General features: G+C 39.2%; 1 protein-coding gene across 2 annotated transcripts in view; it reads left to right on the top strand.

Moving 5' to 3' along the window:
• Positions 1–22,201, top strand: part of LOC121314920 (zinc finger protein ZFPM2-like) — a 154,218-nt gene extending 132,017 nt beyond the window's left edge. For both annotated transcript variants that reach the window (XM_041248674.1, XM_041248675.1), the window contains 3 exons: positions 16,082–16,288; positions 18,274–18,498; positions 18,798–22,201. In XM_041248674.1, coding sequence (XP_041104608.1) covers positions 16,082–16,288; positions 18,274–18,498; positions 18,798–21,271 — 2,906 coding nt within the window. In that variant the 3' untranslated portion in view covers positions 21,272–22,201. The remainder of the gene's footprint in view (positions 1–16,081; positions 16,289–18,273; positions 18,499–18,797) is intronic.
• The last annotated feature ends 891 nt before the right edge of the window (positions 22,202–23,092 follow it).

Below are 23,092 nucleotides of genomic sequence, written 5' to 3'. Positions count from 1 at the left end.
TTTAACAGTTTAAACCAGCAAAATAAACTAGCTACGTATCAGTACTGGACCACAGTTTTACTTTAATTAGAATGTAATCAATGATGCATCATAGAAAACAGGAGAAAGAAAACAAAGCAAAACAAAAAGGGAAATCCATAAAACAATAAAATGGATAATGAACAGATTAATGGCAATTTCATTTTCTAATTTGTTATAAACAAGGTACAGCCCTGTGCATGTTAACGCAGAGTAAAACCAGCCTTTCTTCTCTGTATAAACAATAAAGAGATGTTTAGACACCAATACATTCTGTTAAATGAACTTACTCTGGGGAACACATTAGGTTGTAAACAAGTCTGCAAACAACCCTAAAGGCCATGTATCTCACCAGGGTGTAAAGAACAAATTGAGCAAACTACAGCCCCTGAGCATTTAACTTTTCACAAGTACCTTCTTTTGATTTAAATATATATTTTGATACACCCTGTTAAGGAACAGTAGCTAGTTATGATGTATTTAAAAGCTAAATTATACAAACTTAAATGGTTACACAACCTGATTATTGTATAAGGAATCATGCAGAGTTTTATTTATCTCCATATATCTTCATGTAGCAGTGCAATGATACAACTGTCTGTCTGTCAGTCTGTCTATCTATCTATCTGTCTATCTATCTATCTCTGTTTAAATAACACCCCATTTCCAGTCTGTCTTCCCCTGTACTTACCTGACATTTTGAGAATACCATCATTTAAAAAAATGGTCCTAATTGACTCATTTTGTGTTTCTTAAGCAGCTGGTGCATGCACTGATTTAAGTCTTGTTTTTTATGAGGCCACACACAATGTTCTCTGAGTTAAATGTTACCATTCATAATGAATGCAGTCTCGCTATTCAAATGCATCCATAAGCACACAGCAGATAAGAATTTAATTAAATGTAGATTAAAACCAAACAGGAAAACACACTCGCTGATAATTTATTTATTTATTTTTTTTTATCACATTCTCTGGTCATATTTTTTTAATATACTTTCTTCTTGTATCTTCCTTGGGCTAAAGCTTTTCAGTGTGCCAACAGTGCCAGAGTTCGTCACACATCTTTGGTGTTGTGAGATTGGGATGTCTGTGCGTCTACTGCTGAACATACACATAGTAACTGGGTGATTAATCGGAATGCTTGTTTAAGAGGGAAAACACAGAAGCAAACCATAATTGAGAGCATGGGGGAAAAATTGGTTGTGCATTTTTCTAGATTTTATTTTTAATTCTTAACTTTAACTTTTGTTGTGGCTGATAGAGGGTTGGGGGATCCTGGTATTTAATGTACTCATATACAGTATTAGATGAAATATGTGGTCCCATTCCCGCAGTAAATTAAGTATATGAAGATTCATGATGTATCCTTTATTAAGTACAATATAGAATGGTCTATGGCAATATCATAAACCCTATACACAGTAAAATGTACTTTTCTTCACGTAAGGCCCACATTGTTCAAACAGCTTTTTTCATAACAGCTCAATACCTCAAGGAGAGTGCATTCTGCTTTTTTTTTTCATTTTAACATTACAATTTACTTCTCCTTTTTTTGGAATATTTAAAAGTGAAGAATAATTTAAAACAAGCAACTTTTGTTTGTTCTGTATGTTGTGGAATTCATAAATAACTACTCAAGTATAGATGTATTTTACAAAATTATGATAAAACTGCTTGAGTTACATTACCTAAACAATCAGTACATGTTGGTATACTCTACTTAAACACCAAAAATATTGTGGTTGTTTTTTTTTTTTTAAATAAGGTTATCAGTTGTGTAAAAAGGCAAAAAGCAGTGCCATACAGTAGTTTTATCAGATAAAAATGTACATATTTTAAAATCTGCATCTAAATGACTTCTATTTGATGAGATATTTTTGAATCACAGCTGGAATGAAATAATGCTTGTCATCTGGTGTGTTTATTAGGTTCTGTACTCCGGACTAGATTCCAACAAGTACCATTAAAATGGGACTGGAGATCTCTGAAGTCACACACACACACACACGCACACGTACGCACGCACATACACGCCACATATTAAAAGAAAAACACAGAAATAAAGTAAAAAATATGTGCATTTAGAAATAGGAAAAAAATCAACTGTTAGATGCCATCAATAGAAAAGTGTATATATAAATATATTTTATTTTAAATCTTAAATGAAATAAATTAAAATCCATTTGGAATATTTAAGCTTAATTTAGCCACCTAAATTACTGGTATTTTATTTATTAACTACAATTACCTATTGTGTTAATTCACTTACATAAACCATCCAACTGAGCTGCAACATGTGATTAACTGTCCAGTGGTATCCTATAGGCCAGCGTTTCTGAATGAATGGAGGTCCACGAGATCATCCTTGTAGGTTCCTGTTCAAGTATGAAATGTAACCATTACCGCATGGGCATTTACCTTCGAAAGACCCAAAACCTGAATAAGATATATCAAAGCTGTTCGTGGAGCCTGTGACGCAGTCATGACCGGCCCCCCAAGGGTAAAAGCACTGTGAACAGGTGGACCCGTACAAGTCACTGAACCGGTACTGTCCCTGGATCGACCCGGCACGCTACCGACCGGTGCTCACGTCCCAGGTCCGGTACCAAACTGGTTGATATTTATAAGCAGATTGAGGCAGCACCTATACATCTGTGTACTGTACACTGCATTGCTTGCCTCTTGCATCATGCCTGGGTTTCATCCCTGTGAGACATATGCAAGGCCAATTTGCCTGTTGGGGACAAGCACGCTCTCTTCCTGCCTGGGAACAGAGCAAGCCAAGGAGACACTGGTGAGCTGCAGTTTCTGTGAGTTTTGTGCACGTTTCTCTAAGCACACGCTGGAGAAACGTTTCTCCTGCAGCTCTACAGAGCACTCTGCGCCCCATACTCCTGCATAGCGCTGCTGTGTTAGAGAGATGGCTGTATCCTCACCCCATTGCCCTATGCCAAGGGCGACTGGACAATGTGCCCAGGAGAGTAGCCTACACAGGAGACCATCTTCATGGTCTTCCTCATCTTCCTCTGCTTCTCCCTCTCCAAGGAAAAAGAAGAGTCACCATTCCAAGTGATCCAAGGCGGACTCGGAGAAGATGGAAAAGCTCTGGGCAGCTGTTTCCCACCAAGGAACGGTTCTTGCAGTTACTATGTGAAAGTTTGGCACCGCCTGTCCCTTGGAGTCCAGAGGGGCTATGGGTGCAGATTGGCCACAGCAGGACATGCTGTCCGTCGCTGCCTCTGATGAGGTGGGTGAACGGGAGCTGGCGTTCCCACCTGTGGACGTGGAGTCCAACAGCATGTCCCCTGCAGTTAATCTCTCCCTATCAGCAGAGTTTCTAACACTTGTCAGAAGAGCCACTGCAGTCTTGCAGCTACCATGGCCTACAGAAGGTGAAACAAGACAATCCATCTCTGATGATGAGTCTACCATCTACCCATATCCCCCTCAGTGCAGCTGGATTTTCTTTTTGAAATACAGTCATCCTGGGATCATCCAACTACAGCTCCTGCTGTTTTCCGGTCGATGGACACCATATATAGGGTGCATGATGCTGGGCCTGGCCCAATTTCCACTGCTGGAGGCTTCAATCACCACCTTGGTACAGGTGCCTAATTTAGTGCTCCTGTCCAAGGATGCTATCTGCCCCAACAAGGTGATCCTTGACTATGCCTATTCAATCAGTGCATTCGCCTCATAGCAAGGCAATTATAATAATATTCTGGTAGTCTTGTTTACTGTGGTCCCTATGTGACAGTCACAGGCCCTCTCCACAACTGCTGGATGAGCTGGGCTTGGTTAATAAGAACCTGCTCCGTGTGCCAAAACTTAACAGGCAGGCTTAGGCAAGAACCTGGCTGCGCTGACAGCTACATGTAGAGAGCTCTGGCTTTTCCAGCTACATTTGCCTGGCAGGGACAAAGCACCACTGTTGGGTGCCCATATTACACCAGAGCTTATGTTTGGTCCAGCGGTGGACGAGAGGCTGCGGCGCTCTCACCACATTCGTGAATCCATGAAGAAGCTGGTTCATCTGCTTCTCAAGTGACCACCTCTAGTGTGCAAACCAATGGCAAACTGGCACCCTAGGCCCCAGCAGCCTCAAAGACCGGCACAGCTAACTGTGCCTGCTGCCGGAGGTGGTGTTCAGAACCGGTCCTGCTAGGGTACCTGGAGTAGAACCCTTCCTCCAACTGGAGGGGGTGTATCATGCGAATAGTGAGAATGTTGCTGGAGCTGTAAATTAAGTAAATGATGATTAATTAGGCTCCAGTCACAGGTGTATAAAAAAAGTGATCACTGGTGTTAATATTAGAATTAATTTTGGAGATAGAGGTGAAGGTGTGTTGCTGTGCTCTGCTGTCCACTGCTATGTCCGTGAGTTTTTGTGTAGACATTTTGTTTTGGTCGTTGTGTCTTTTGTTTTGTGTTTTGTTTAGTGCCTTTGTAATAAACGTGCACACTGGTGCTTCACTGCAGCTGTCTTGCCTCTGAGTCTCTCTTCCTGCTGGTAACAGCTTGGCCATGACGCTACCCTGTCACATGTGGCCGTTAAATTTAAATGGGACCAGAACAGCTTTCATGCACTTCGAAAAGGCGCTGAGATAGAGAGAGAGGCCAAATGGCAAGACACGGAACTCGTATGCTGTTCCCTGAAAAACCGCAGATACTTCCTGTGCACTTGTTTTATGGGGATGTGGAAATAGCCGTCTTTGAGTTCGACCGCGGTAAACCAGTCAACTGGCCTGATTGACCGCAACAGCACTATCAACATTTTGAACCTTTGGCTCAGATACATGTGGACCTGTCTTGAGGTCGAGGATCGGTCTAAGGCATGTGGCAGAGTGAAAGCTGAGCCGAGGTAAATTGTGTTCGTGTTTAGGGAATATTGGGTTGGCAGGGAGGAATTTAAGTTGAGTTCCATGTCTTGTCATTTGGCCTCTCTCTAGCTCCCTGTGCCTTTTCAAAGTGAATGGAAGTTCCTGGCCCCTTTGAGACTCAAAGGCATCAGAGTGTGCCCAGTTTAACTGTACAGTGGCATCCTATAGCCCAGTATTTCAGCCCAGTCTCCAGCACAGACGCACACGGAACTTGTCACCAGACACCTTCTACGGCTGGACTTTATGGTGAATAATGCGAAGAGCTAGCTCACGCCTCAGACAGCTTAGTGTGCTTGGACTCCAGGTTCATGTTGTCCACTTTGTCGGACGGCAGAGGGCAGAGAATAGCCTCCAGCTTTTGCTCAGCAGAGCTCCCACAGTAGTGCTGTTCCAGAAACTTCTGGGCTTGATGGCAGCTGCTTCTCAGACCCTTCCATTTGGTCTCCTGTGCATGCACCCTCTGCAGGCCTGGTTTAACAGCAGTTTTTCAGCCAGCGTTGAACCACGACTCCCTTTTCGCTATGGCTCATCACTATCTAAAGGCACTCTATTGGTGGAAACAGCCTGAACATCTACACCTTGGAGTAGCACTGGGCAGTGTCACCAGAAGGGAGTGTTAAGGACCGCTTCTCAGCCAAAACAGTCCCATAACATTTACATTGTAGTGATCCTTGCATTACATATAGTCTGCTAGGTTTTAGGAAGACACTAAGCCAACCCCTGGCAATAAGTTAATAGGAAACATACATTCTGACACAGTACTGTCTTCTCAACTCACCATCCAAAACTATCTATCGCAATTAAAAATTTTATCCAAATCAAACAATGGGTGTTAATGGGTTGATAAGGTGTGAAAGCAGAACTTGAAGTGAACTCCAGTAAATGAAGAGCTCCTGTAGTTCTTAGAGAGAGACTGCTTGTGCACTGGTAGCAGTGGTGGATTTCAGTAATATTCTATTACTCTCGCTCAGCTATTGGTCTTTTCTGTAGGGAAAAGAGCAATTTCCTGTCCCAGTCTGTTTGATCAAGTGCTAAACCCTTGTGATCAATAGAGAGACAGCTGTCGGGTCCAGATGGCTGAGCCGTGATACCTGGGGCAGCGAAAGCCTGCCAGAACGACAGAATGGGAATGAGCAAGGGCAACGGCTGCTCACTTCCAAACTGCTCAGAGACACAACGTGACAAACGCAATTAGGGTTTTTAACTGCAAATTGTTTATTTCTCATAGAAACTGACAGAAAATGTAATTAGCATTTACTTTTAGTAATGTGTAAACATAAAAGGGGCTTTGCAAATCAATAGGAATGCGCCTTTGCAGAAGAGTTAATGGGAAATGAGAATAGAAGCTTCATTCCAGCCGGTTGATCGTTTTATTTATTGAGTTGTTTTAAAACCACATAATAGAAAATGAATTGGCACACTAGGGATATTGCAAAATGTTATTTCAGCATTGTTTAGGTACAGCTCCTTTTACCTACTGTTGTTTCTATTTTGTAGGTTTTCATATGTAGTGATATTTGAAAGAAACTGATAATACCAGTAGTCTTTCAGTATTGTTATAATGCAGTTTAACACAGAATTATTTGCAGCTCAAACCTACAGTCATCAACATCATCTTCTGTTGATATTTCCAGAGTGAATGGTTTGGGGACCATGTAATTCTCTGTGGGGGTTACCTTTAGCTGAGCATTGGTGCTGCAGTATCATAGCCTATATATTACAACTGACTCTAAATATTGCTGCAAAGTTGATGATGGGTTTGTTACATTTTTGTCATAGAATAAAACAGATAAGTACAGTACAGTGTGATTCTTAATAGTTACTAGTAGTATTTCTAGACCAGCCCTGCACTTAAATTATGAATGCATAGCAAGGGAGGTCTGCTAGAAAAATCTCTCTGGAAGACTTTTTAATTTGTGGATGCTGAGCTGTGTGCCATTAGCCTGAGGCTGTCCATGAGCTTTCAGCACGGAATATCATCTGCGAAACAATGCTAAATTTAGCTTGCACTGTAGTCTTCAGGAGTCTTCATGTATGATGGCCATACATCTCATTATACCAATATTTAGTTATGTGCTTGAAATAATTAAAAATCACATCCATTTAAACACAACGTAAATCTCATGAGGGTTTACTGTACCTAATTCACGTTCATGCTTTCCTCCTGGAGGCCTGGGTTCAAAGCCGCTTCACAAGTGAACTTGGTTCGATGGTTTCACTTTCTGCTTGACCAAGACTGTAAGCAGGGGTGTTCAGGTCAGCAATGGGGTAGGAAGCTGTTGTGGGTAAAACTCATAATAAACTAAATGACACAGGTGAACTCTTGTTAAGTTTTACCTCTGAATGTATTATTTGAGTTGTTGAAGTTCTGGATAAGGAAGTCTTGTCAGCTCGACACCTGTGCCAGCATTGTCCCTCACTTCAGATTTTCAGGAATAAAAAACTGACTGGTATAAAACTATCAATAAACTTTTAGAGTGAGTTACGCTGTTTTTGTGCAGGCTATATACAGTTACAACAATTTTATTCCAAATTTACCTTTGCACTTGTCAGAATAGAGTACTGTCTTTTATATTTATCTCATAGCAAGGGTAATTGAAACAGTATTAAAAAATAAACCTATTTAACATGACCACACAATGGAACATGGTGAAAGTGGTATTTTTAGAAAAGTGTAATAATCATATATGTATCAGTGATCACTATAGACAAAATGTCCTCTTATATATGTGCTTTTGAAACAGGTTTGGCCATATGTAAACTATGTAATAATCTCTGGCAAGGGCTTCTGTCATTTTCCAGTGCACTTTCCCAGAATTACTGTTTACTTCAGAGGCACCTACAAAATTAAAGTAGCGATATATACAGCTTGAAAATAAAAGACAAGGTGGATGTCTGCTGGGTTCTAGTGAGGACACCCACACAACTGCCATCACAAGCCCTTGCTTTTACCTTTCGCCTTTGCTTTATTAAGTTTAGAGTGGCACCAGCACACCATGTTAATTTGCAGAGAAATTGTACGTCATGTTGAACACTGGTGGTGGGAGAAGCAAGGTCTGTAATCAGTATGTGAAGAGTGCCACCTAGTGGTCATTTGAAGCCAAGACCAAGTTTAGTTCTGCGGCAACAGAAACCAGCTTGAGGTGTTTGTATAGTTAGAATCCGTTAGACCTCCCCCATTTATTAAACACTTTGATGTCACCAGGTATCAATGTCTAATGAAATCTTCCCTTATAGGGATTGTAATTTTAGACACACTTGCCTAATGGAAACTCAGCTTCAGGTAGTGTGTAATACTGTAACGGGCACAGTTGAAAGATGTGCTGATGATAACTTTCTGGTAACTAAAAGTGCAAGGAAACAAAATGCTTTATCATTTTTTAAGTACTACAAGCTCTTTGAATACAGTTTAGAACGCTACACAGTACGGAAACCTTGATGCAAAATAAGAAGTGTAGAAGTACGTCTTTATAACAAAAGCATTAAAACATAATGGAAATACTAAGATCAACATAAGCAGGCTTCAGTCAAACCACAGGCTAGTAAAGCAGGTGATTTCCACGCTGATCTGTCCCAGATTTGAATCCCATTGAATTCAATGGCTATACTTTGAACCTGTGTAGTAGTTTGTTATAGTAGTTTCTTATACACATTATGTATGATAATGCTGTTTTTTATGTAAGACTGTTGGGGGAAATATTGCAGTACAAATACCAACTTTGCTTTAGTACTACAAAGTAATTATAATATAGTTGTTACACTGCATTGCAATGCTGAAGTACTGTGTTACATTGCACCGTTTACAACATAAAGCTTTGTATTTTACTGCAGGTCATTGCAGGAATGCAACAGAATACTATTGAATGGGTTTATGTTAAATACGCTGTGTCTGTCTGAAAACGAACAAGCCCAAAATGCAAGGAATGTGTGCCCCAAAATGAAAGAGCAATAGCAACAAAATTTATGAATTTGTGAGTTTCTTTGCAACTCATCATTACACCCAGTGTGGTTTCATTTGTGGATTAACTGATGTATCTAAGTACACATTTTATAGCAGACTCTTAAGGTGTTTCCATGCATACCTATACATACCTGTCTTTAAGCCAGTTTAATTATCCAGCTTCTTCTGTTGTGTGTGTTGCTCAGATTCCTGCTACTTTGCATCATGAAAGACATGTTTATTCTGGCTTTTATTACAGCATAGCAGTGAACGTGATTAGTAAGTAAAAGTAAGCAAAGTGTGTGCAGAAATTATTTATATTTACCAGCATAATTTTACTACTGAAATTCCTTAATGTTTGCATCTTAAGTGTACTTTAATGTTCCCACCTTTTTAATTCATTAATCAAATGAAAAGGACATTTAACTGTGAGGTGATGAATATTGAGAAAATGTATAAAGCAATGGTTTTTAATTATCTGGACTATGTACAGGATGCTATTTTGATTGTTTTAATGAAGCAGCTGGCCTATTGTTTCTCCTTAATTCCTCTATTGTTTTTAGAATATGTCATAGTTCTTTATTCTTTTATCAAGTACTCTGCAGGAGGATTTAAACAATGGGCCACATTCCGACAGCATTGGCCACTGTACAAAGCAAGCTCAAAAATGTATTTTTTTTTCATAAAAAAGATGCAGGCATATGAATTATAAACTACAGTATTTAAACGTGTTGCTGTCAGAGTTTATTTTATCATATATTTCATATTTGTGTCATTTATGGTCTGTTGGGTGGATATTTAAGAATGTGGGGGAAATGGGCTTGGACCTGGGACTGTTTCAGTATCAAAGTAATAATAGTTGAAAGGAAAACGGTTTTAAATGTCCACCAAGAACTGATGTTTTCTAAACTGAAACACTGACTTACTAAAATAGTGTAATAGATAAAATACATTATCCAATTCAAACTGATTTTGGTAAAATATTAAAGGAGAGCAGGTGACATTGAAAAAAAGAGATACAAATATATTGTTGAGGTGCAAAATCTACCTGCTACCGTAACAACTATAATGGCACCATTTTGTGAGTGCGTCCAAGTAATTTGTGTACATTGAACTCAATGTACTGTTAGTATAACCCATCTGCTTCAAGTGAATATTTAGGCATTAATTTAAAAGTTGTAAATACATAAATATATAGGTCAATTTTTAGTCATTCTATCAGACAGTAAATATGTAATTTGGTTGAAAACAGAGTAAAACAGGACTACTGTTACCAGAGGTAAAGGGTGCATTGGTAGTAATGGTAACCCTATGCAAACTCATGCTACACATGTGTTTATTGCCCCATCAGTGACATTTTTGTCCCTCACTCAGTTCACTTGTTGGGGCCGAGAACGACACCTCAAGGCTGATAAGTACTACAGTGCTCTCAAACAATGAATTTCTTTCTCACTATGTGAAAATGAAATATTTAGCAGGAAATGGACTGAATTACAAAGTCACTGTGAAAGCTGATGTAATTTCACAATTGATTGTATTTCATAAACTAAACACTTTTTTTTTTTTTTTTTTTTAATAAATATATTGTTAGGTATATTCATTTTTTTAAGTATTCTTTCAGTTTTCATGTAAACATGTGTCTTATAAAAACATTACTGTTAATGTAATTCTTCAGGGATTTAGTTTCTCCTGGAAACATTCTATAAGAGTGCCAAAGCTGGACATGTTGTGCAAAACTAACTAGAATCGGTTCCCACTCCGTAAAACTGTCCAGGCATACCGGTCAGAGACACAACAGTAATGAACAGGCTCCCAAGCGGATAAAACCCACAAAGCAGTTTTCGGGTTAGGATTCTTTCATTGAAGCATTGACAGCACTGTGCCTAACAACCAACAAGACACACCTATTTCTGTTATACTTTTAAATCATGACTGAAGAGCAAAAAAAAAAACCTGAATTCGTTACGAATGTAGGTAGAATACCATGGAAATAGCGGTTACTCCACTGTGATTCTTTACTGACTGTAATTTCAAGTGTAACCCCAGTTTTTAATGTATTCTAAATTAACTACAGTATTTACCTATTGAGGTAAAAGCCCCTTGTTTGCAAAGGGGCTCTGGCAGATATATTGGACAATGTCTATTCTCAGTCTGCAAGCCTCATATCACATTTAGGCATCTGGCAGGGCAGAATAGAAGTTCAGGTTTCTTCTCTTTCTCTATCACGGAAGGTCTAGATCTGCTACTTTTCTGTGCTGACAGGTTCAACAGTAACTGATTAAACAATGAAACAAAAAAGTATGAATTTTATATCACATGAACTTATATCGAGTTGTTCCGGGATAAAAAGGGGTAATGAATGGCAATGTTCACTTGACTGTGAACAGAATGGTGCTGTGTGGCAGTGTGCCCCGCCCATGTATGTATTTGTTTGTTATATGTTGCGGGTGGTGTGTTAGTGTTGGTGTATAGGTATTGGTGCACGGGATATAAATGGGTCTCCGTAGCACGAGTGATATTAAATATATAGTTGTATTTAGGCACAGGGATTGCACTTCACTTCACTTGAATTTAAAGTATTTAATAGTATATGAGCACAGGGTTGCACAAATTAGTTCACATGCTGGGATTCAAGTGAATAATTGATTAGTAATTGAATCCCGGCACAACAGTATATATAGATGCACATTTCACTCACTCGGGGTTGTGTGTTTGGTGAGTGGAGAACGTGTGTGGAGAGAATTCAAAATCTAAACGAAGGAAAAAGTAAATATAAGTTGCTTTGACTCACCGTGTTTGTTTGTCTGATCGTTCACTGTCTGTTTACTGTTTTGTCGTTTTGTTTGTCTATATATTTTGGCCTAAAGTGCTGTGTGCTGTTTTGTTCAACCTTTTATTTTCTGGGTTAATAAACTCACTGAGCGCCGCAGCGTCTCAGTTTCCCCAGTACTGCCTATCTGTGTACTCCTTTCTGGCCTGACGTCACCCCACAGCCAGCCTGTTCTCATGCTGTAATATACTTGTAGATATGCTTGTTTTTCCCATATGCTAGGCTTTTATTTCACAAGTGTAAAATGCTGTTTTATTTTCCTCAAGTTTAACATCTAGCAAAAGCCATGTCAGTTGGCATTGATACACCAGTATCCTCATATTGCACATTTGTTAAACAAGAATATATTCTAGATAATAGAACTGTGTTTGTATAGAAATTAGCGTACCGTTTTACAACATTTGAACCATTTTTGTTGCAGCTACAGTTTGATATTTGAAAAAACCATGTTTTGTAAAACAGCATATACAATTTTTTACTAAGATATAAATACAATTAAAACAAGCATAGTACAGTATAGTGAATAGTAAAAGATAAATAAAAATCTGTAAAATGCCTGCTATAAATGCGTCCTGCCTTGTCTACAAGAACAAAAACAAATTGATTCTTCATGTGTTGGTTCTCTTTTGTGTGAAACATCAGTAAAATCAAATCACAGGGGAGTACACCCCTTTAAAATATTCAGTCATGAGGTTGGATCTTGCAGGCTTGATAAAGTCTTATCATTATATAGTGACACCATTAACTGCGGTTGTCATTCTGAGAGAAAGATCGATGCAACCCAAACCGATGCATCATTCTGGAAATATCGTAGGCCATTATTGAGATTTCAGCTTTCTTCAGCCAGTTTTGGCATTGTAGAAAACACCTATAGGCACTCGGCTGTACTTGAAGGTTCACAGCCCTAATTGTCAGCCAGTTCCTACTGTTCAATTACTATAATGAAAATGTGAATGTACCAGTGACAGAAGCATGCTTAATTAATTTGGCTGAGGCATTTCACAGGCAGAATAGGGTTGATTAAAATGAGCTTGGGAGTCTGTTTGAGCTAAAAAAAAGATTACAATATAGAAGGTAACCAAAGTCAAATATAAACTCTTAACCCACAAAGACAGCAGACTTGTTATTATTATTATTATTATTATTATTATTATTATTATTATTATTATTATTATTAATACATTCTTGCTTCTTCTTCTTATTTGATCAGAGACAGTTTTGACTTATTTTTTATGACACATTTTAGAGGATCCAGAAACATCCACCAAGCTTTTAGGAGGCCATTTTGCAACCACACCGTATCAACAGGCTGCTTCCAATGTGTTTAAGGTCTAAAGTTGCAGACCCTTTTTTTTCATTTGCATTGCACACTGAAACACTGCTTGCACATCTTTGAAAGCCAGCAGTCCGGTTTAATTAGTTGTCCAGCTTTTCTGTTAAACAATGTCCTAATTCTGCCATTTAGTGCTACCATATCATACTTTGTTGTTATCTTGCCAGACAGATTTTTGTAAATAGTCATATTAAAAACTGTAATCTCTTCAAGGGAAAATGAAGTGCAGTTGAAAAGGCTGTCATGTACAGAGATAAACATTATCTAAGCCCCCCCTTTTTTTTAATCTACTCAATGAATATATTGTATCAACTCTAGCAGAATATTTGGAATATCTGGAACACTACAATTAAATAAAATGCAAGGCTTACTAACATATGCCTGGTGAACCTTCTGGGGCATATAATTTGTTATATTATTGTTAATAAACTAGACTTTCAAATATATATTTTTTTCAAATAACACATGAATCCCTTGATTGGCCATAAAAAGCCAGATCCTAATAGAAAATTATATTAATTGATTATTGTCGTTATACCCTTACCTAGAGAATAATAAACTACTGTGTTACTTTTCAACAATACATTCTTGCTTCTTCGTCTTTTGGTTTATAAAGTTGTCAGCCTATTTATGTATGTATTTACCTTAAACAAATTGTGGAAACACTTTCAGGACCTTTTCACACTTGTCTTCTTGTGCAAAATGACCAGCACTCAGAACCACAGGTAGGTTTTAAAAGGGCGGGGCCTGTGTATTTGTTTACACACAAAATAAACAAACAAAACAAAAGCCTAACTCCTTCCAGGAGCGCTAAACTAAACTTTTGTCAGTTTTTAACTATAATCGGACAGCAACGCTGTTTACTGGTGACCAAGACATATATATTGGTCTCTTCATCTCCTCCTCCTTCTCTGTAGCCGGCGGCTGTTTTTTTTTGTGTTCTGGAGATGGTGGCGCTTCTCCCTTTTCCACTGGAGACAGCAGGGTTTCTCCTTCGACTCAGGCTCTGGAGACAGCAGGGCTTCTCCTTCGACTCAGGCTCTGGAGACAGCAGAGTTTCTCCTTCGACTCAGGCTCTGGAGACAGCAGGGTTTCTCCTTCGACTCAGGCTCTGGAGACAGCAGAGTTTCTCCTTCGACTCAGGCACTGTAGACAGCAGGGCTTCTCCTTCGACTCAGGCTCTGGAGACAGCAGGGTTTCTCCTTCGACTCAGGCTCTGGAGACAGCAGGGTTTCTCCTTCGACTCAGGCTCTGGAGACAGCAGGGTTTCTCCTTCGACTCAGGCACTGGAGACAGCAGGGTTTCTCCTTCGACTCAGGCTCTGGAGACAGCAGAGTTTCTCCTTCGACTCAGGCTCTGGAGACAGCAGGGTTTCTCCTTCGACTCAGGCACTGGAGACAGCAGGGTTTCTCCTTCGACTCAGGCTCTGGGGACAGCAGGGTTTCTCCTTCGACTCAGGCTCTGGGGACAGCAGGGTTTCTCCTTCGACTCAGGCTCTGGGGACAGCAGGGTTTCTCCTTCGACTCAGGCTCTGGGGACAGCAGGGTTTCTCCTTCGACTCAGGCTCTGGAGACAGCAGGGTTTCTCCTTCGACAGGCACTGTAGACAGCAGGGCTTCTCCTTCGACTCAGGCTCTGGAGACAGCAGGGCTTCTCCTTCGACTCAGGCTCTGGAGACAGCAGAGTTTCTCCTTCGACTCAGGCACTGGAGACAGCAGGATTTCTCCTTCGACTCAGGCTCTGGAGACAGCAGGGCTTCTCCTTCGACTCAGGCTCTGGAGAGAGCAGGACTTCTGGCTCTGGTGCCATGTTATTCTGGCTCAATAAAACAATGACGAAATTATGCAATTAAACCTGTAGCTGTGTAAAAACAGCTATCAAACACACCTTCACCAGTGTGCAGGGCCTTGGCCTTGGCCCTGTTACAAAACATATAGACTTTTTTTTTTTTTTTTTTTTTTTAAACCAATCCTGGAAAACTTTATGTAGGTTTTATATTACTGCTAGGGAGCTTAAAGTAACTCCCCTGTCAAGATAATGTAGGCATAGTGCCAGTTTTAATCTTGTAATATTTTTTTTTCAAAGGCTTGTACATTGAACAGGCACCATGTGAAAAACAAAATGTGTTCTTTCATCGAGGGAAGTGTGCAATTTGCCATGGTAGTAACTTTTCTGTGAAATTTGACCTTTACCATGCGTAATATTTCTTTGTCTTGTTCAGCATGCTGTATTATGCCCCAGATTATATCTGCAGTAAAGGATACAAAACTGTGGATTTTTCATTTTTAATCTTTCCAATCCCCTTTTCAAATGTGCATGTACAAATAAACATGAACTGTACAGTTAATGCACCTAATCTTTAAAATGTATTGTTACCTAATATGGTCAGCAACATTGCCAAGTTAAACACAGTTTGCCACTTACACAGCAGGATGGTGATGTTTTACAGTATTTCCACCTTTATAGTTAACTTTTAAAATGTAAAATATGGTTCTAATAAATGTTACCCTCAGTAACATATGCATTTCTGAGTTGATGGACTCAGAACTGGACTGGTGGACTTATTTTACCAAAATATGAATTCATGTAATAATTTGTTATTACATTACTTTTCAGTTCCCTTTTACAGAAGCGTTGCACTGTGGTTTAAACAATAGCATTTTTTTTGCAATTAAACTTCAAGACCCCCAGGAATTGTATGCAATTTTTTTAGGCCTTTTTAAGGGTTGTTGTGCTTTATAATGTCCTTTATTCCAAACTCCTTCCCAGTATTCCCTTGTCTGTTTGTTTTTACTAAAGGCTATTGTAATAACAGGAGTGGCCCTATGTTATATTATGATTTTAATCTGAAAGAAACACAGTATTTACCTTGAGAGGTCACTGCATGCTGATTACGAATAAGATGTGTCAGTCTATCACTTCCAGTACTCTTCCCATTACTGCTACTGCGACATCTTATACAAATATGTAGTGAACCTTGACGAAGAAACCATAGCAAAAGACATTTTAAAGTATTGTGCTGTGTCATTTTAAATACATTTGAGTAGTTCCTTAAATGCATGTTTTTGCTCTTTTTTAGGTGGTCAACTTTGGTGCACTACAACAAAAAACATCATGGACGGCGTGGAGTTGGTTGCATTTGCTGTAGATTTTGACTCAAGGCTACAAGCTGTCAGCCATATGTCCCTGTCGGAGGGAATGTACCCTGCACGCCTTCTGGACACAATACAGCTGCTCCCTCAACAGGCTGCCATGGCATCCATTCTTCCCACTGCCATTGTCAACAGTAAGTACAAAACTGAGAGCTGTGCTGGTCTTCCTCACTTAAACACCTTTTAATGTTTTTCTAGCAGGCAAAACTACTGCAATGTACACTTGCACCTTCCTGGATAGTCAGTGTCCCTTTGTGTCAATAATTCACCAACAAAAAATACAAAGGCACTGGGTTAACTTTAAGCAGCGTAAAATCATACCATAAAATCATTTTTAAACTTCAAGTTTTAAATATGAAACTTGGATGGACATTAGCACGTTATTGAGAACGACTTGAACATAAGAACTTAAGAAAGTTACAAACGAGAGGAGGCCATTCAGCCCAGCTTGCTGTTTTGGTTGTTAGTAGCTTATTGTTCCCAGAATCTCATCAAGCAGCTTGGTGTCAGGTCCAACAACATTACTAGGGAGTTGGTTCCAGACTCCCACAATTATCTGTGTAAAAAAGTGCCTTCTATTTTCTGTTCTGAATGCTCCTTTATCTGATCTCCATTTGTGATCCCTGGCCCTTGTTTCTTTTTTCAGGTTGAAAAAGTCCCACGGGTCGACTTTGTCAACACCTTTTAGAATTTTAGAATCGCTACGTAGTCTTCTTTGTTCAAGACTGAATAGATTTAATTCTTTTAGCCTGTCTGCATATGAGATGGCTTTTCAGCCCAGAATAATTTTCTATTGCAGCAATATCCTTTTTGTAGCAAAGTGACCAGAATTGAACACAATATTCTAGATGAGGTATTACTAATGCATTGTAAAGTTGTAGCATTACTTCACTTGATTTAAATTCAACACTTTTCACTTTATATCCATGCATTTTTTAGGCCTTTTTTTATAGCTTCCACACATTGCCTAGATGAAGACATTAATGCAAGTTTGTATTTACAGTATAATCGTAAATCTCGAAAAACTACTCACTTCTAAATCTTTTGTAGTCATTTTTGTATTACTTTAGTATAAATACATGTTAATTTGGATTCATATGTTGTTTTTTTCTGACTTTATGTGAATGAAAAGACACACATTTGCCCATTTTCCCATTGGAAATAGTGATATTTTGAAATATCACTGTCCTGGTCACAAAAGCAAAATGTGTGGGGAATAATAGCCATTTTCTATGCTTTTGAGGCATAAACAATTAGGAAATAACACTTACTACCCAGGAACAAAAACATAATGTTATCTCTGTGATACTCCACTGGTTACCTCACTCCATTTTGAGGTTTCTCCTATAATCAATACCTTCTGTTTTCTACATGTTAACCACTCCCTAATCCATGTACATGCATTTCCTTGAATCCCTACAGCGTTCAGTTTGAGAATTAATCTTTTATGCAGAACTTTGTCAAAAGCTTTCTGGAAATCTAAATAAACCATGTCATATGCTTTGCAATTATCCATTGTCGATGTTACATCCTCAAAAAAATTCAAGCAGGTTAGTTAGACATGATCTCCCTTTCCTAAAACCGTGCTGACTGTCTCCCAGGATACTGTTACCATATACTGTAGATAATTTTCCATTTTGGGTCTTACTATAGTTTCCATAAGTTTACATATAATAGAAGCCTGGCTTATTGGTCTGTAGTTACCTGGTTCAAAATGCATGTTAAGATTATTTGTGAAAAAAAATTGTGGAGAAAAAAATGTGGTGATGGTATTCTGTACTTTTTAAAAGTGCATCCAAAAATATGAAAATACAGTTCTATGTTTGTATTCTTTTTTATTTTATTTTATGTAAACTACCTGCATGCCATTACTACAGGTATATGTATCATCATATTATAAGTTAAAGATTGTGATTGTCCATCACAATGTTTAAAAGTATTGTAGGTACATTAGAATGTTAGGTGAACTTCCAAAAAGGTTTAGCTGCGGAAGTCATGGCATCATGCAATATATACCTCTTCCCGAAATGGAGGCAAGATTATAAAAGGTGTTGCAGAATGTAACTTTTCTGAGATGAAGTGCTTACATCAATTCATATTCTGCTTCTGTTTTTCATAGAGGACATCTTTCCTTGCAAGGCATGTGGAATCTGGTACAGAAGTGAGCGGAACCTACAGGCTCATCTTATGTATTACTGCAGTGGTAGACAAAGAGAACAAGAGGCAGTGGCAGAGGAAAATGAGAATGGTCCCCATCAAGCACCAAGCATCTGCCCTTTCCCACAATGCAACAAGAGCTTCAGTGGTGCGCGAGCTCTTGAAATGCACTTAACAACTCATAGCAGTAAGTAGTCAATTTTATGTGCATAAATTACTGCTCATGCAAAAAATTATTATTATAGTGGGGGGGGGGGTATTTTGCAGATATTAAAGATTGTATAGTTTCAAGTGCTATTTTTCTGGTTTTGGTTTAAGATTTCCTTTTACTTTTTATGGAATTTAATATAATCAGGGGTAGGGGGTGATATGAGCAATGTTGGCCAACAACTTTTTTACGTTTTATTCAGATAGGTCACTGCTCCACTCCACATGAAGCAAAAGATGTGTCAAAGAAGTACACGTTTCCCTTTATCTTTTTCACAGGTGTAAAAATGGAAGAGACTCTCCCTCCTGGTGCCAGCTTGAAATGCACAATCTGTAACTACACAGCAGACTCCCTTATTACATTCCAACACCACATCCTCTCTCACCTGTCTCAGGCTGCCTTCAGATGCAATCACTGCCATATCAGCTTCCAAAACCACAGGGAACTCCTGCAGCATCAGGAGTTACACGGACATGGCAGCAAAATTCACAGAGAGAGCGACAGTGAACACTCCCCGAGGGGCAGCGAAGAAAACCTGCAGCAGGCAAGATCAGACATGGTAAACAGGAAGGATGCCCTCCAGAGCCCCAAAAGTATACAAAACAAGGAAGTGAACTCTGACCCAGAGATAGAAAAGTCTGAAAAGAAACTGTCAACTCAGAAGAATGATGCACATCCTAGAAACAAATCAAACTTTTCATACACAAGAATCAAGTCAGAGCCATCAAGCCCAAGACCTGCCTCATCTCCGGTCCAACCCAGTTTGGGCCCTACATTCCCCATGGGTCCATTCCTTTCCCAGTTTGCTTTCTCCCAGGACATCTCTGTGGTTCCTCAAGCTTCAGAGATACTAGCTAAAATGTCCGAACTGGTCCATCGTAGATTAAGGCACGGTGGAGGCACCTATCCTCCTGTCATCTATAGCCCTCTCATGCCAAAAGGGGCTACCTGTTTTGAATGCAATATCACTTTCAACAACTTAGACAATTATTTGGTCCATAAGAAGCACTACTGCAACAGCCGTTGGCAACACATGGCCAAGTCACCTGATTTCTCCGGTGTCTCAGAGAAGGTGCCTGAAGCTATAAGTCCTAATAGTGGCCACAGTTCTGTGAATATACTCAGTGCTGTGTGCCACTCTTCAGATCCTGACAGCCATCTCATTCAGTCAGCCTGCTTAAACTCATCAGTTTTAGACATGATCAACTCCAGCAGCAAGGGGCCTGAAAAAGAACTTACTACACCAACTAAAAAAGTGTTAACTCCGACCAGCAATGATGAGAGGCTTAATGGAAAACCAATGGACGTTAAAAGTCCCAGCACTTCTATTACTGAATCTGAAAATGATCCAAACAAGAATACGTGTGCTGCATGTAATATAACCTTCAGCCGCCGTGAAACATATATGGTCCACAAGCAGTACTACTGTGCTAGTCGCCATGACCCTCCTATGAAGCGTGTTTCTGCGAACAAAGTGCCTGCGATGCAGAGGACTATGCGCACTCGCAAGCGCAGGAAGATGTACGAGATGTGTCTCCCGGATCAGGAGCAAAGGCCACAGCTGGGACAGACAGGCTTTTTGGGAATACCAGCATTGGGAAGCCCTTGCACTTCTCAAGAAGTAGCTGAGAACCTTGGCGATCGATTCCATCCTAGATGTGATGTGTTTCCTGGGATGGTTCCGAAGCATCTTGAAACCTCTCTCACGGTTACAAAAGCTGCTCTGGCAACCAAAGGCAGTACACTAGATCACCTGGACCTGGATGCTCCCATAGATCTCAGCAAAAAATCCTGCCCTCATCCAGACAACACATGCAGTTCTCCAAAAAGGCTGTTAGACTACCACGAATGTGGAGTCTGCAAGATCAGTTTTAACAAAGTTGAGAACTACCTTGCACATAAACAGAATTTCTGTCCTGTTACAGCTCACCAACTCAGTGAGAGTGGCACCATGGACCGAACAGTATTTCAGGACATAAAAAGTGAAGGTAATACTACCGATGATAGCTACGATAAGGGTCCTGTCAAATGTGAGAAAAATGGGAATGCCAAGCTGATTACTCAAAACGGTAACATGTTTTCAGCACAATTAGGGACCTTACCCGGGCTCAAAGCCTTTGGCGAGGCTGCTCAGCTGATTTCCACAAAAGAAGAGAATAAGAGTTTGTTTCTGCCACATTGCCTTTATCCTGGAGCAATAAAGAAAGTTAAAGGGGCTGAGCAAATATCGCCATATTATGGGATAAAGCCAAGCGATTACATCACAGGTAGTCTAGTGGTGCAGAGTGAAATCAGTGACATGGATCAGAGCACAAATGAAGGAAATTACACTCCTAAAGACCTACCAGCCCCAAACGGTTGCCCCCATGTGAACAAAGAGCCTTTGCCATTGTTGCCTAAAAACAGAGGCATGGTAATAGTTAATGGTGGACATAAACCAGAGGACAGGTCAGTCACAGTAAACTTGCAGCAGGATAACCTCTCCCATAATTCCCAGCAACAAGACAGTCATCCGTCTCCAACATGGGTATCAGAAAACCCTGCTGATGCAAATGAAAATGTATCACCCTCCATCAAATCGTCACCAGAGGAGCCTTTGCCCAGCGTCACAAAAGGTGTTAATGGATCAGCCCAGGCAACAGGGAGTGGGAAATACTGCCGCCTCTGTGATATCCAGTTTAACAATCTCTCAAACTTTATAACTCATAAGAAGTTCTATTGCTCGTCACACGCAGCAGAACATGTCAAATGACATTTTAGTCTCCTTTTTTTGGTACATGGTGTGTGTGGAATAGTGCATCATGCAGTTTTATAGGCTGCTTGTGGACAATCAAACTCATTTTAAGATTTAATGCAATTCATTGGTAAAAATCAAATGTAATACTAGTGCCACTTTCACATCCATTTATTTATTTTACAATCAGTGTTAATAGCAGTAGTAATATTAATTTCAATGGAAACTTTATATCAGAAGTTGTTTGTAATGTTATTGTATAGTCATTCTTGTGTAGCACACATTGTTTACACTGTAAGGTAGATTCAATGAAACAAGAAATGCATTTTTTAGGTAAAATAGCTACAAACGCAGTTGTGTATTTCTATCTTATTTGCTGTTGCTGTTTTTGTATATGCATAAATATAATTTGCAGGTGTAATTCAATGTCATTTTGCCTTAAACCACTGTTTTGAGAATATCCAGGCACAATCCTGCGTCTTATATTTGAGCATATACTGGTCACTGGGCTTTGCATATGTATGTGGCAGTTTGTCCCTGTCTTTTTCTTAAACTCAGAAATGTGTGTTTTAATGAGGATGGCAGCATTCTTGTATAGTACTTGTATTTCCGTTTGCTGATGGCCTTTGGTCTCACTTTTTAAAACTTAGCTGTCAATGCAATACTTTCTAAAAGAAAAATGACATTACTAAAAGCAGTATTACAAAAGGACGGCGAGTCAGATTTGTTTTGTATTACAAAAAAAATGAAACTACAAGAATTAAGTATTGATAGTTGTTCCTGAACAAAATGGGGGAAAAAACACTATTGTAATAGATGACCATTCCAATGTTCTATTTATGACAGAAATTATTTCTCAACAACGTTGTTGCTATGCATGTATATGGATGGAATAAAATTCCAGAACTGTTGGAAATCTTTATTTTGATGTGTCATAATTAAACTTCAATCCTCAGGATAATTAAACATGTTTTTTTGTATCATTAAAGATTAGAATATTGTAAAACACAGTGAATTAGTGAAATATAGATGTTTAGTGTATTTTTAAAATGTTTGAGTTATTTTCACAGCTAACCTACACAATCTGCCCTTTGTATACCGAGTATCATATATGTATGGTAAAACTCTCCTGATAAAAGTACCATGAAGATCTTTGACTTATAACTAGGCTTGCTACTTTTCAATATTAATCGGTAAAGCTTGTTAAATCTCGAATTCCCCCAAAATATGAGTTTGACTGAAATAAACGTATGTACGATAAATGTCGGTAAAACCACTCACTTTTTTTAAAATAAAATTATTTTCTTACCAAAAATAATAATTTAGAAATCCTGTAGTTTGTGTAGTTTCTTATACTTGCTGTCTGTCCCATCTCCGTTCCACTCTGAATTTTTTGGGGTCGCTGTCAGTCATTTCAGTGGTCCTTTAATACTGCAGTTTCATACTGTTCTGACAGATCTCGTTGACTGAATCAGTGCTAGAATGCTCTCATTTGTTTAAATGACTGTCAATCATCAAGACCTACACCGACTGCGCACTTTCATTTGCCAACTACAGCGCCTGCTTTTGCTTTAGGTATACGGTAACAGTTACTAGTTTGATATGAAAATGGGGTGCAAGAGTAAAACACTTAATGAATATTGTGCACAATACCCTGACTGACAGCTGACATCTCCATGGCAGGATGAAGCATAGACTCTCTATAGGCAAATCATCGATCTAATCGGGGAAAAAAATATCAGACTCTTCCCTTCACATTCACAGAATAAACATATATTTTATATTCGATGATTTGCCTATAGAGAGTCAATTGTGTTACAAATATCTAGCCAGCACATT

The sequence above is a fragment of the Polyodon spathula genome, chromosome 4 (assembly GCF_017654505.1).
Source record: "Polyodon spathula isolate WHYD16114869_AA chromosome 4, ASM1765450v1, whole genome shotgun sequence".
Taxonomy (NCBI): domain Eukaryota; kingdom Metazoa; phylum Chordata; class Actinopteri; order Acipenseriformes; family Polyodontidae; genus Polyodon; species Polyodon spathula.
The sequence above is the reverse complement of the archived record's forward strand: the minus strand, read 5'-3'. Positions and strand labels throughout refer to the sequence as shown.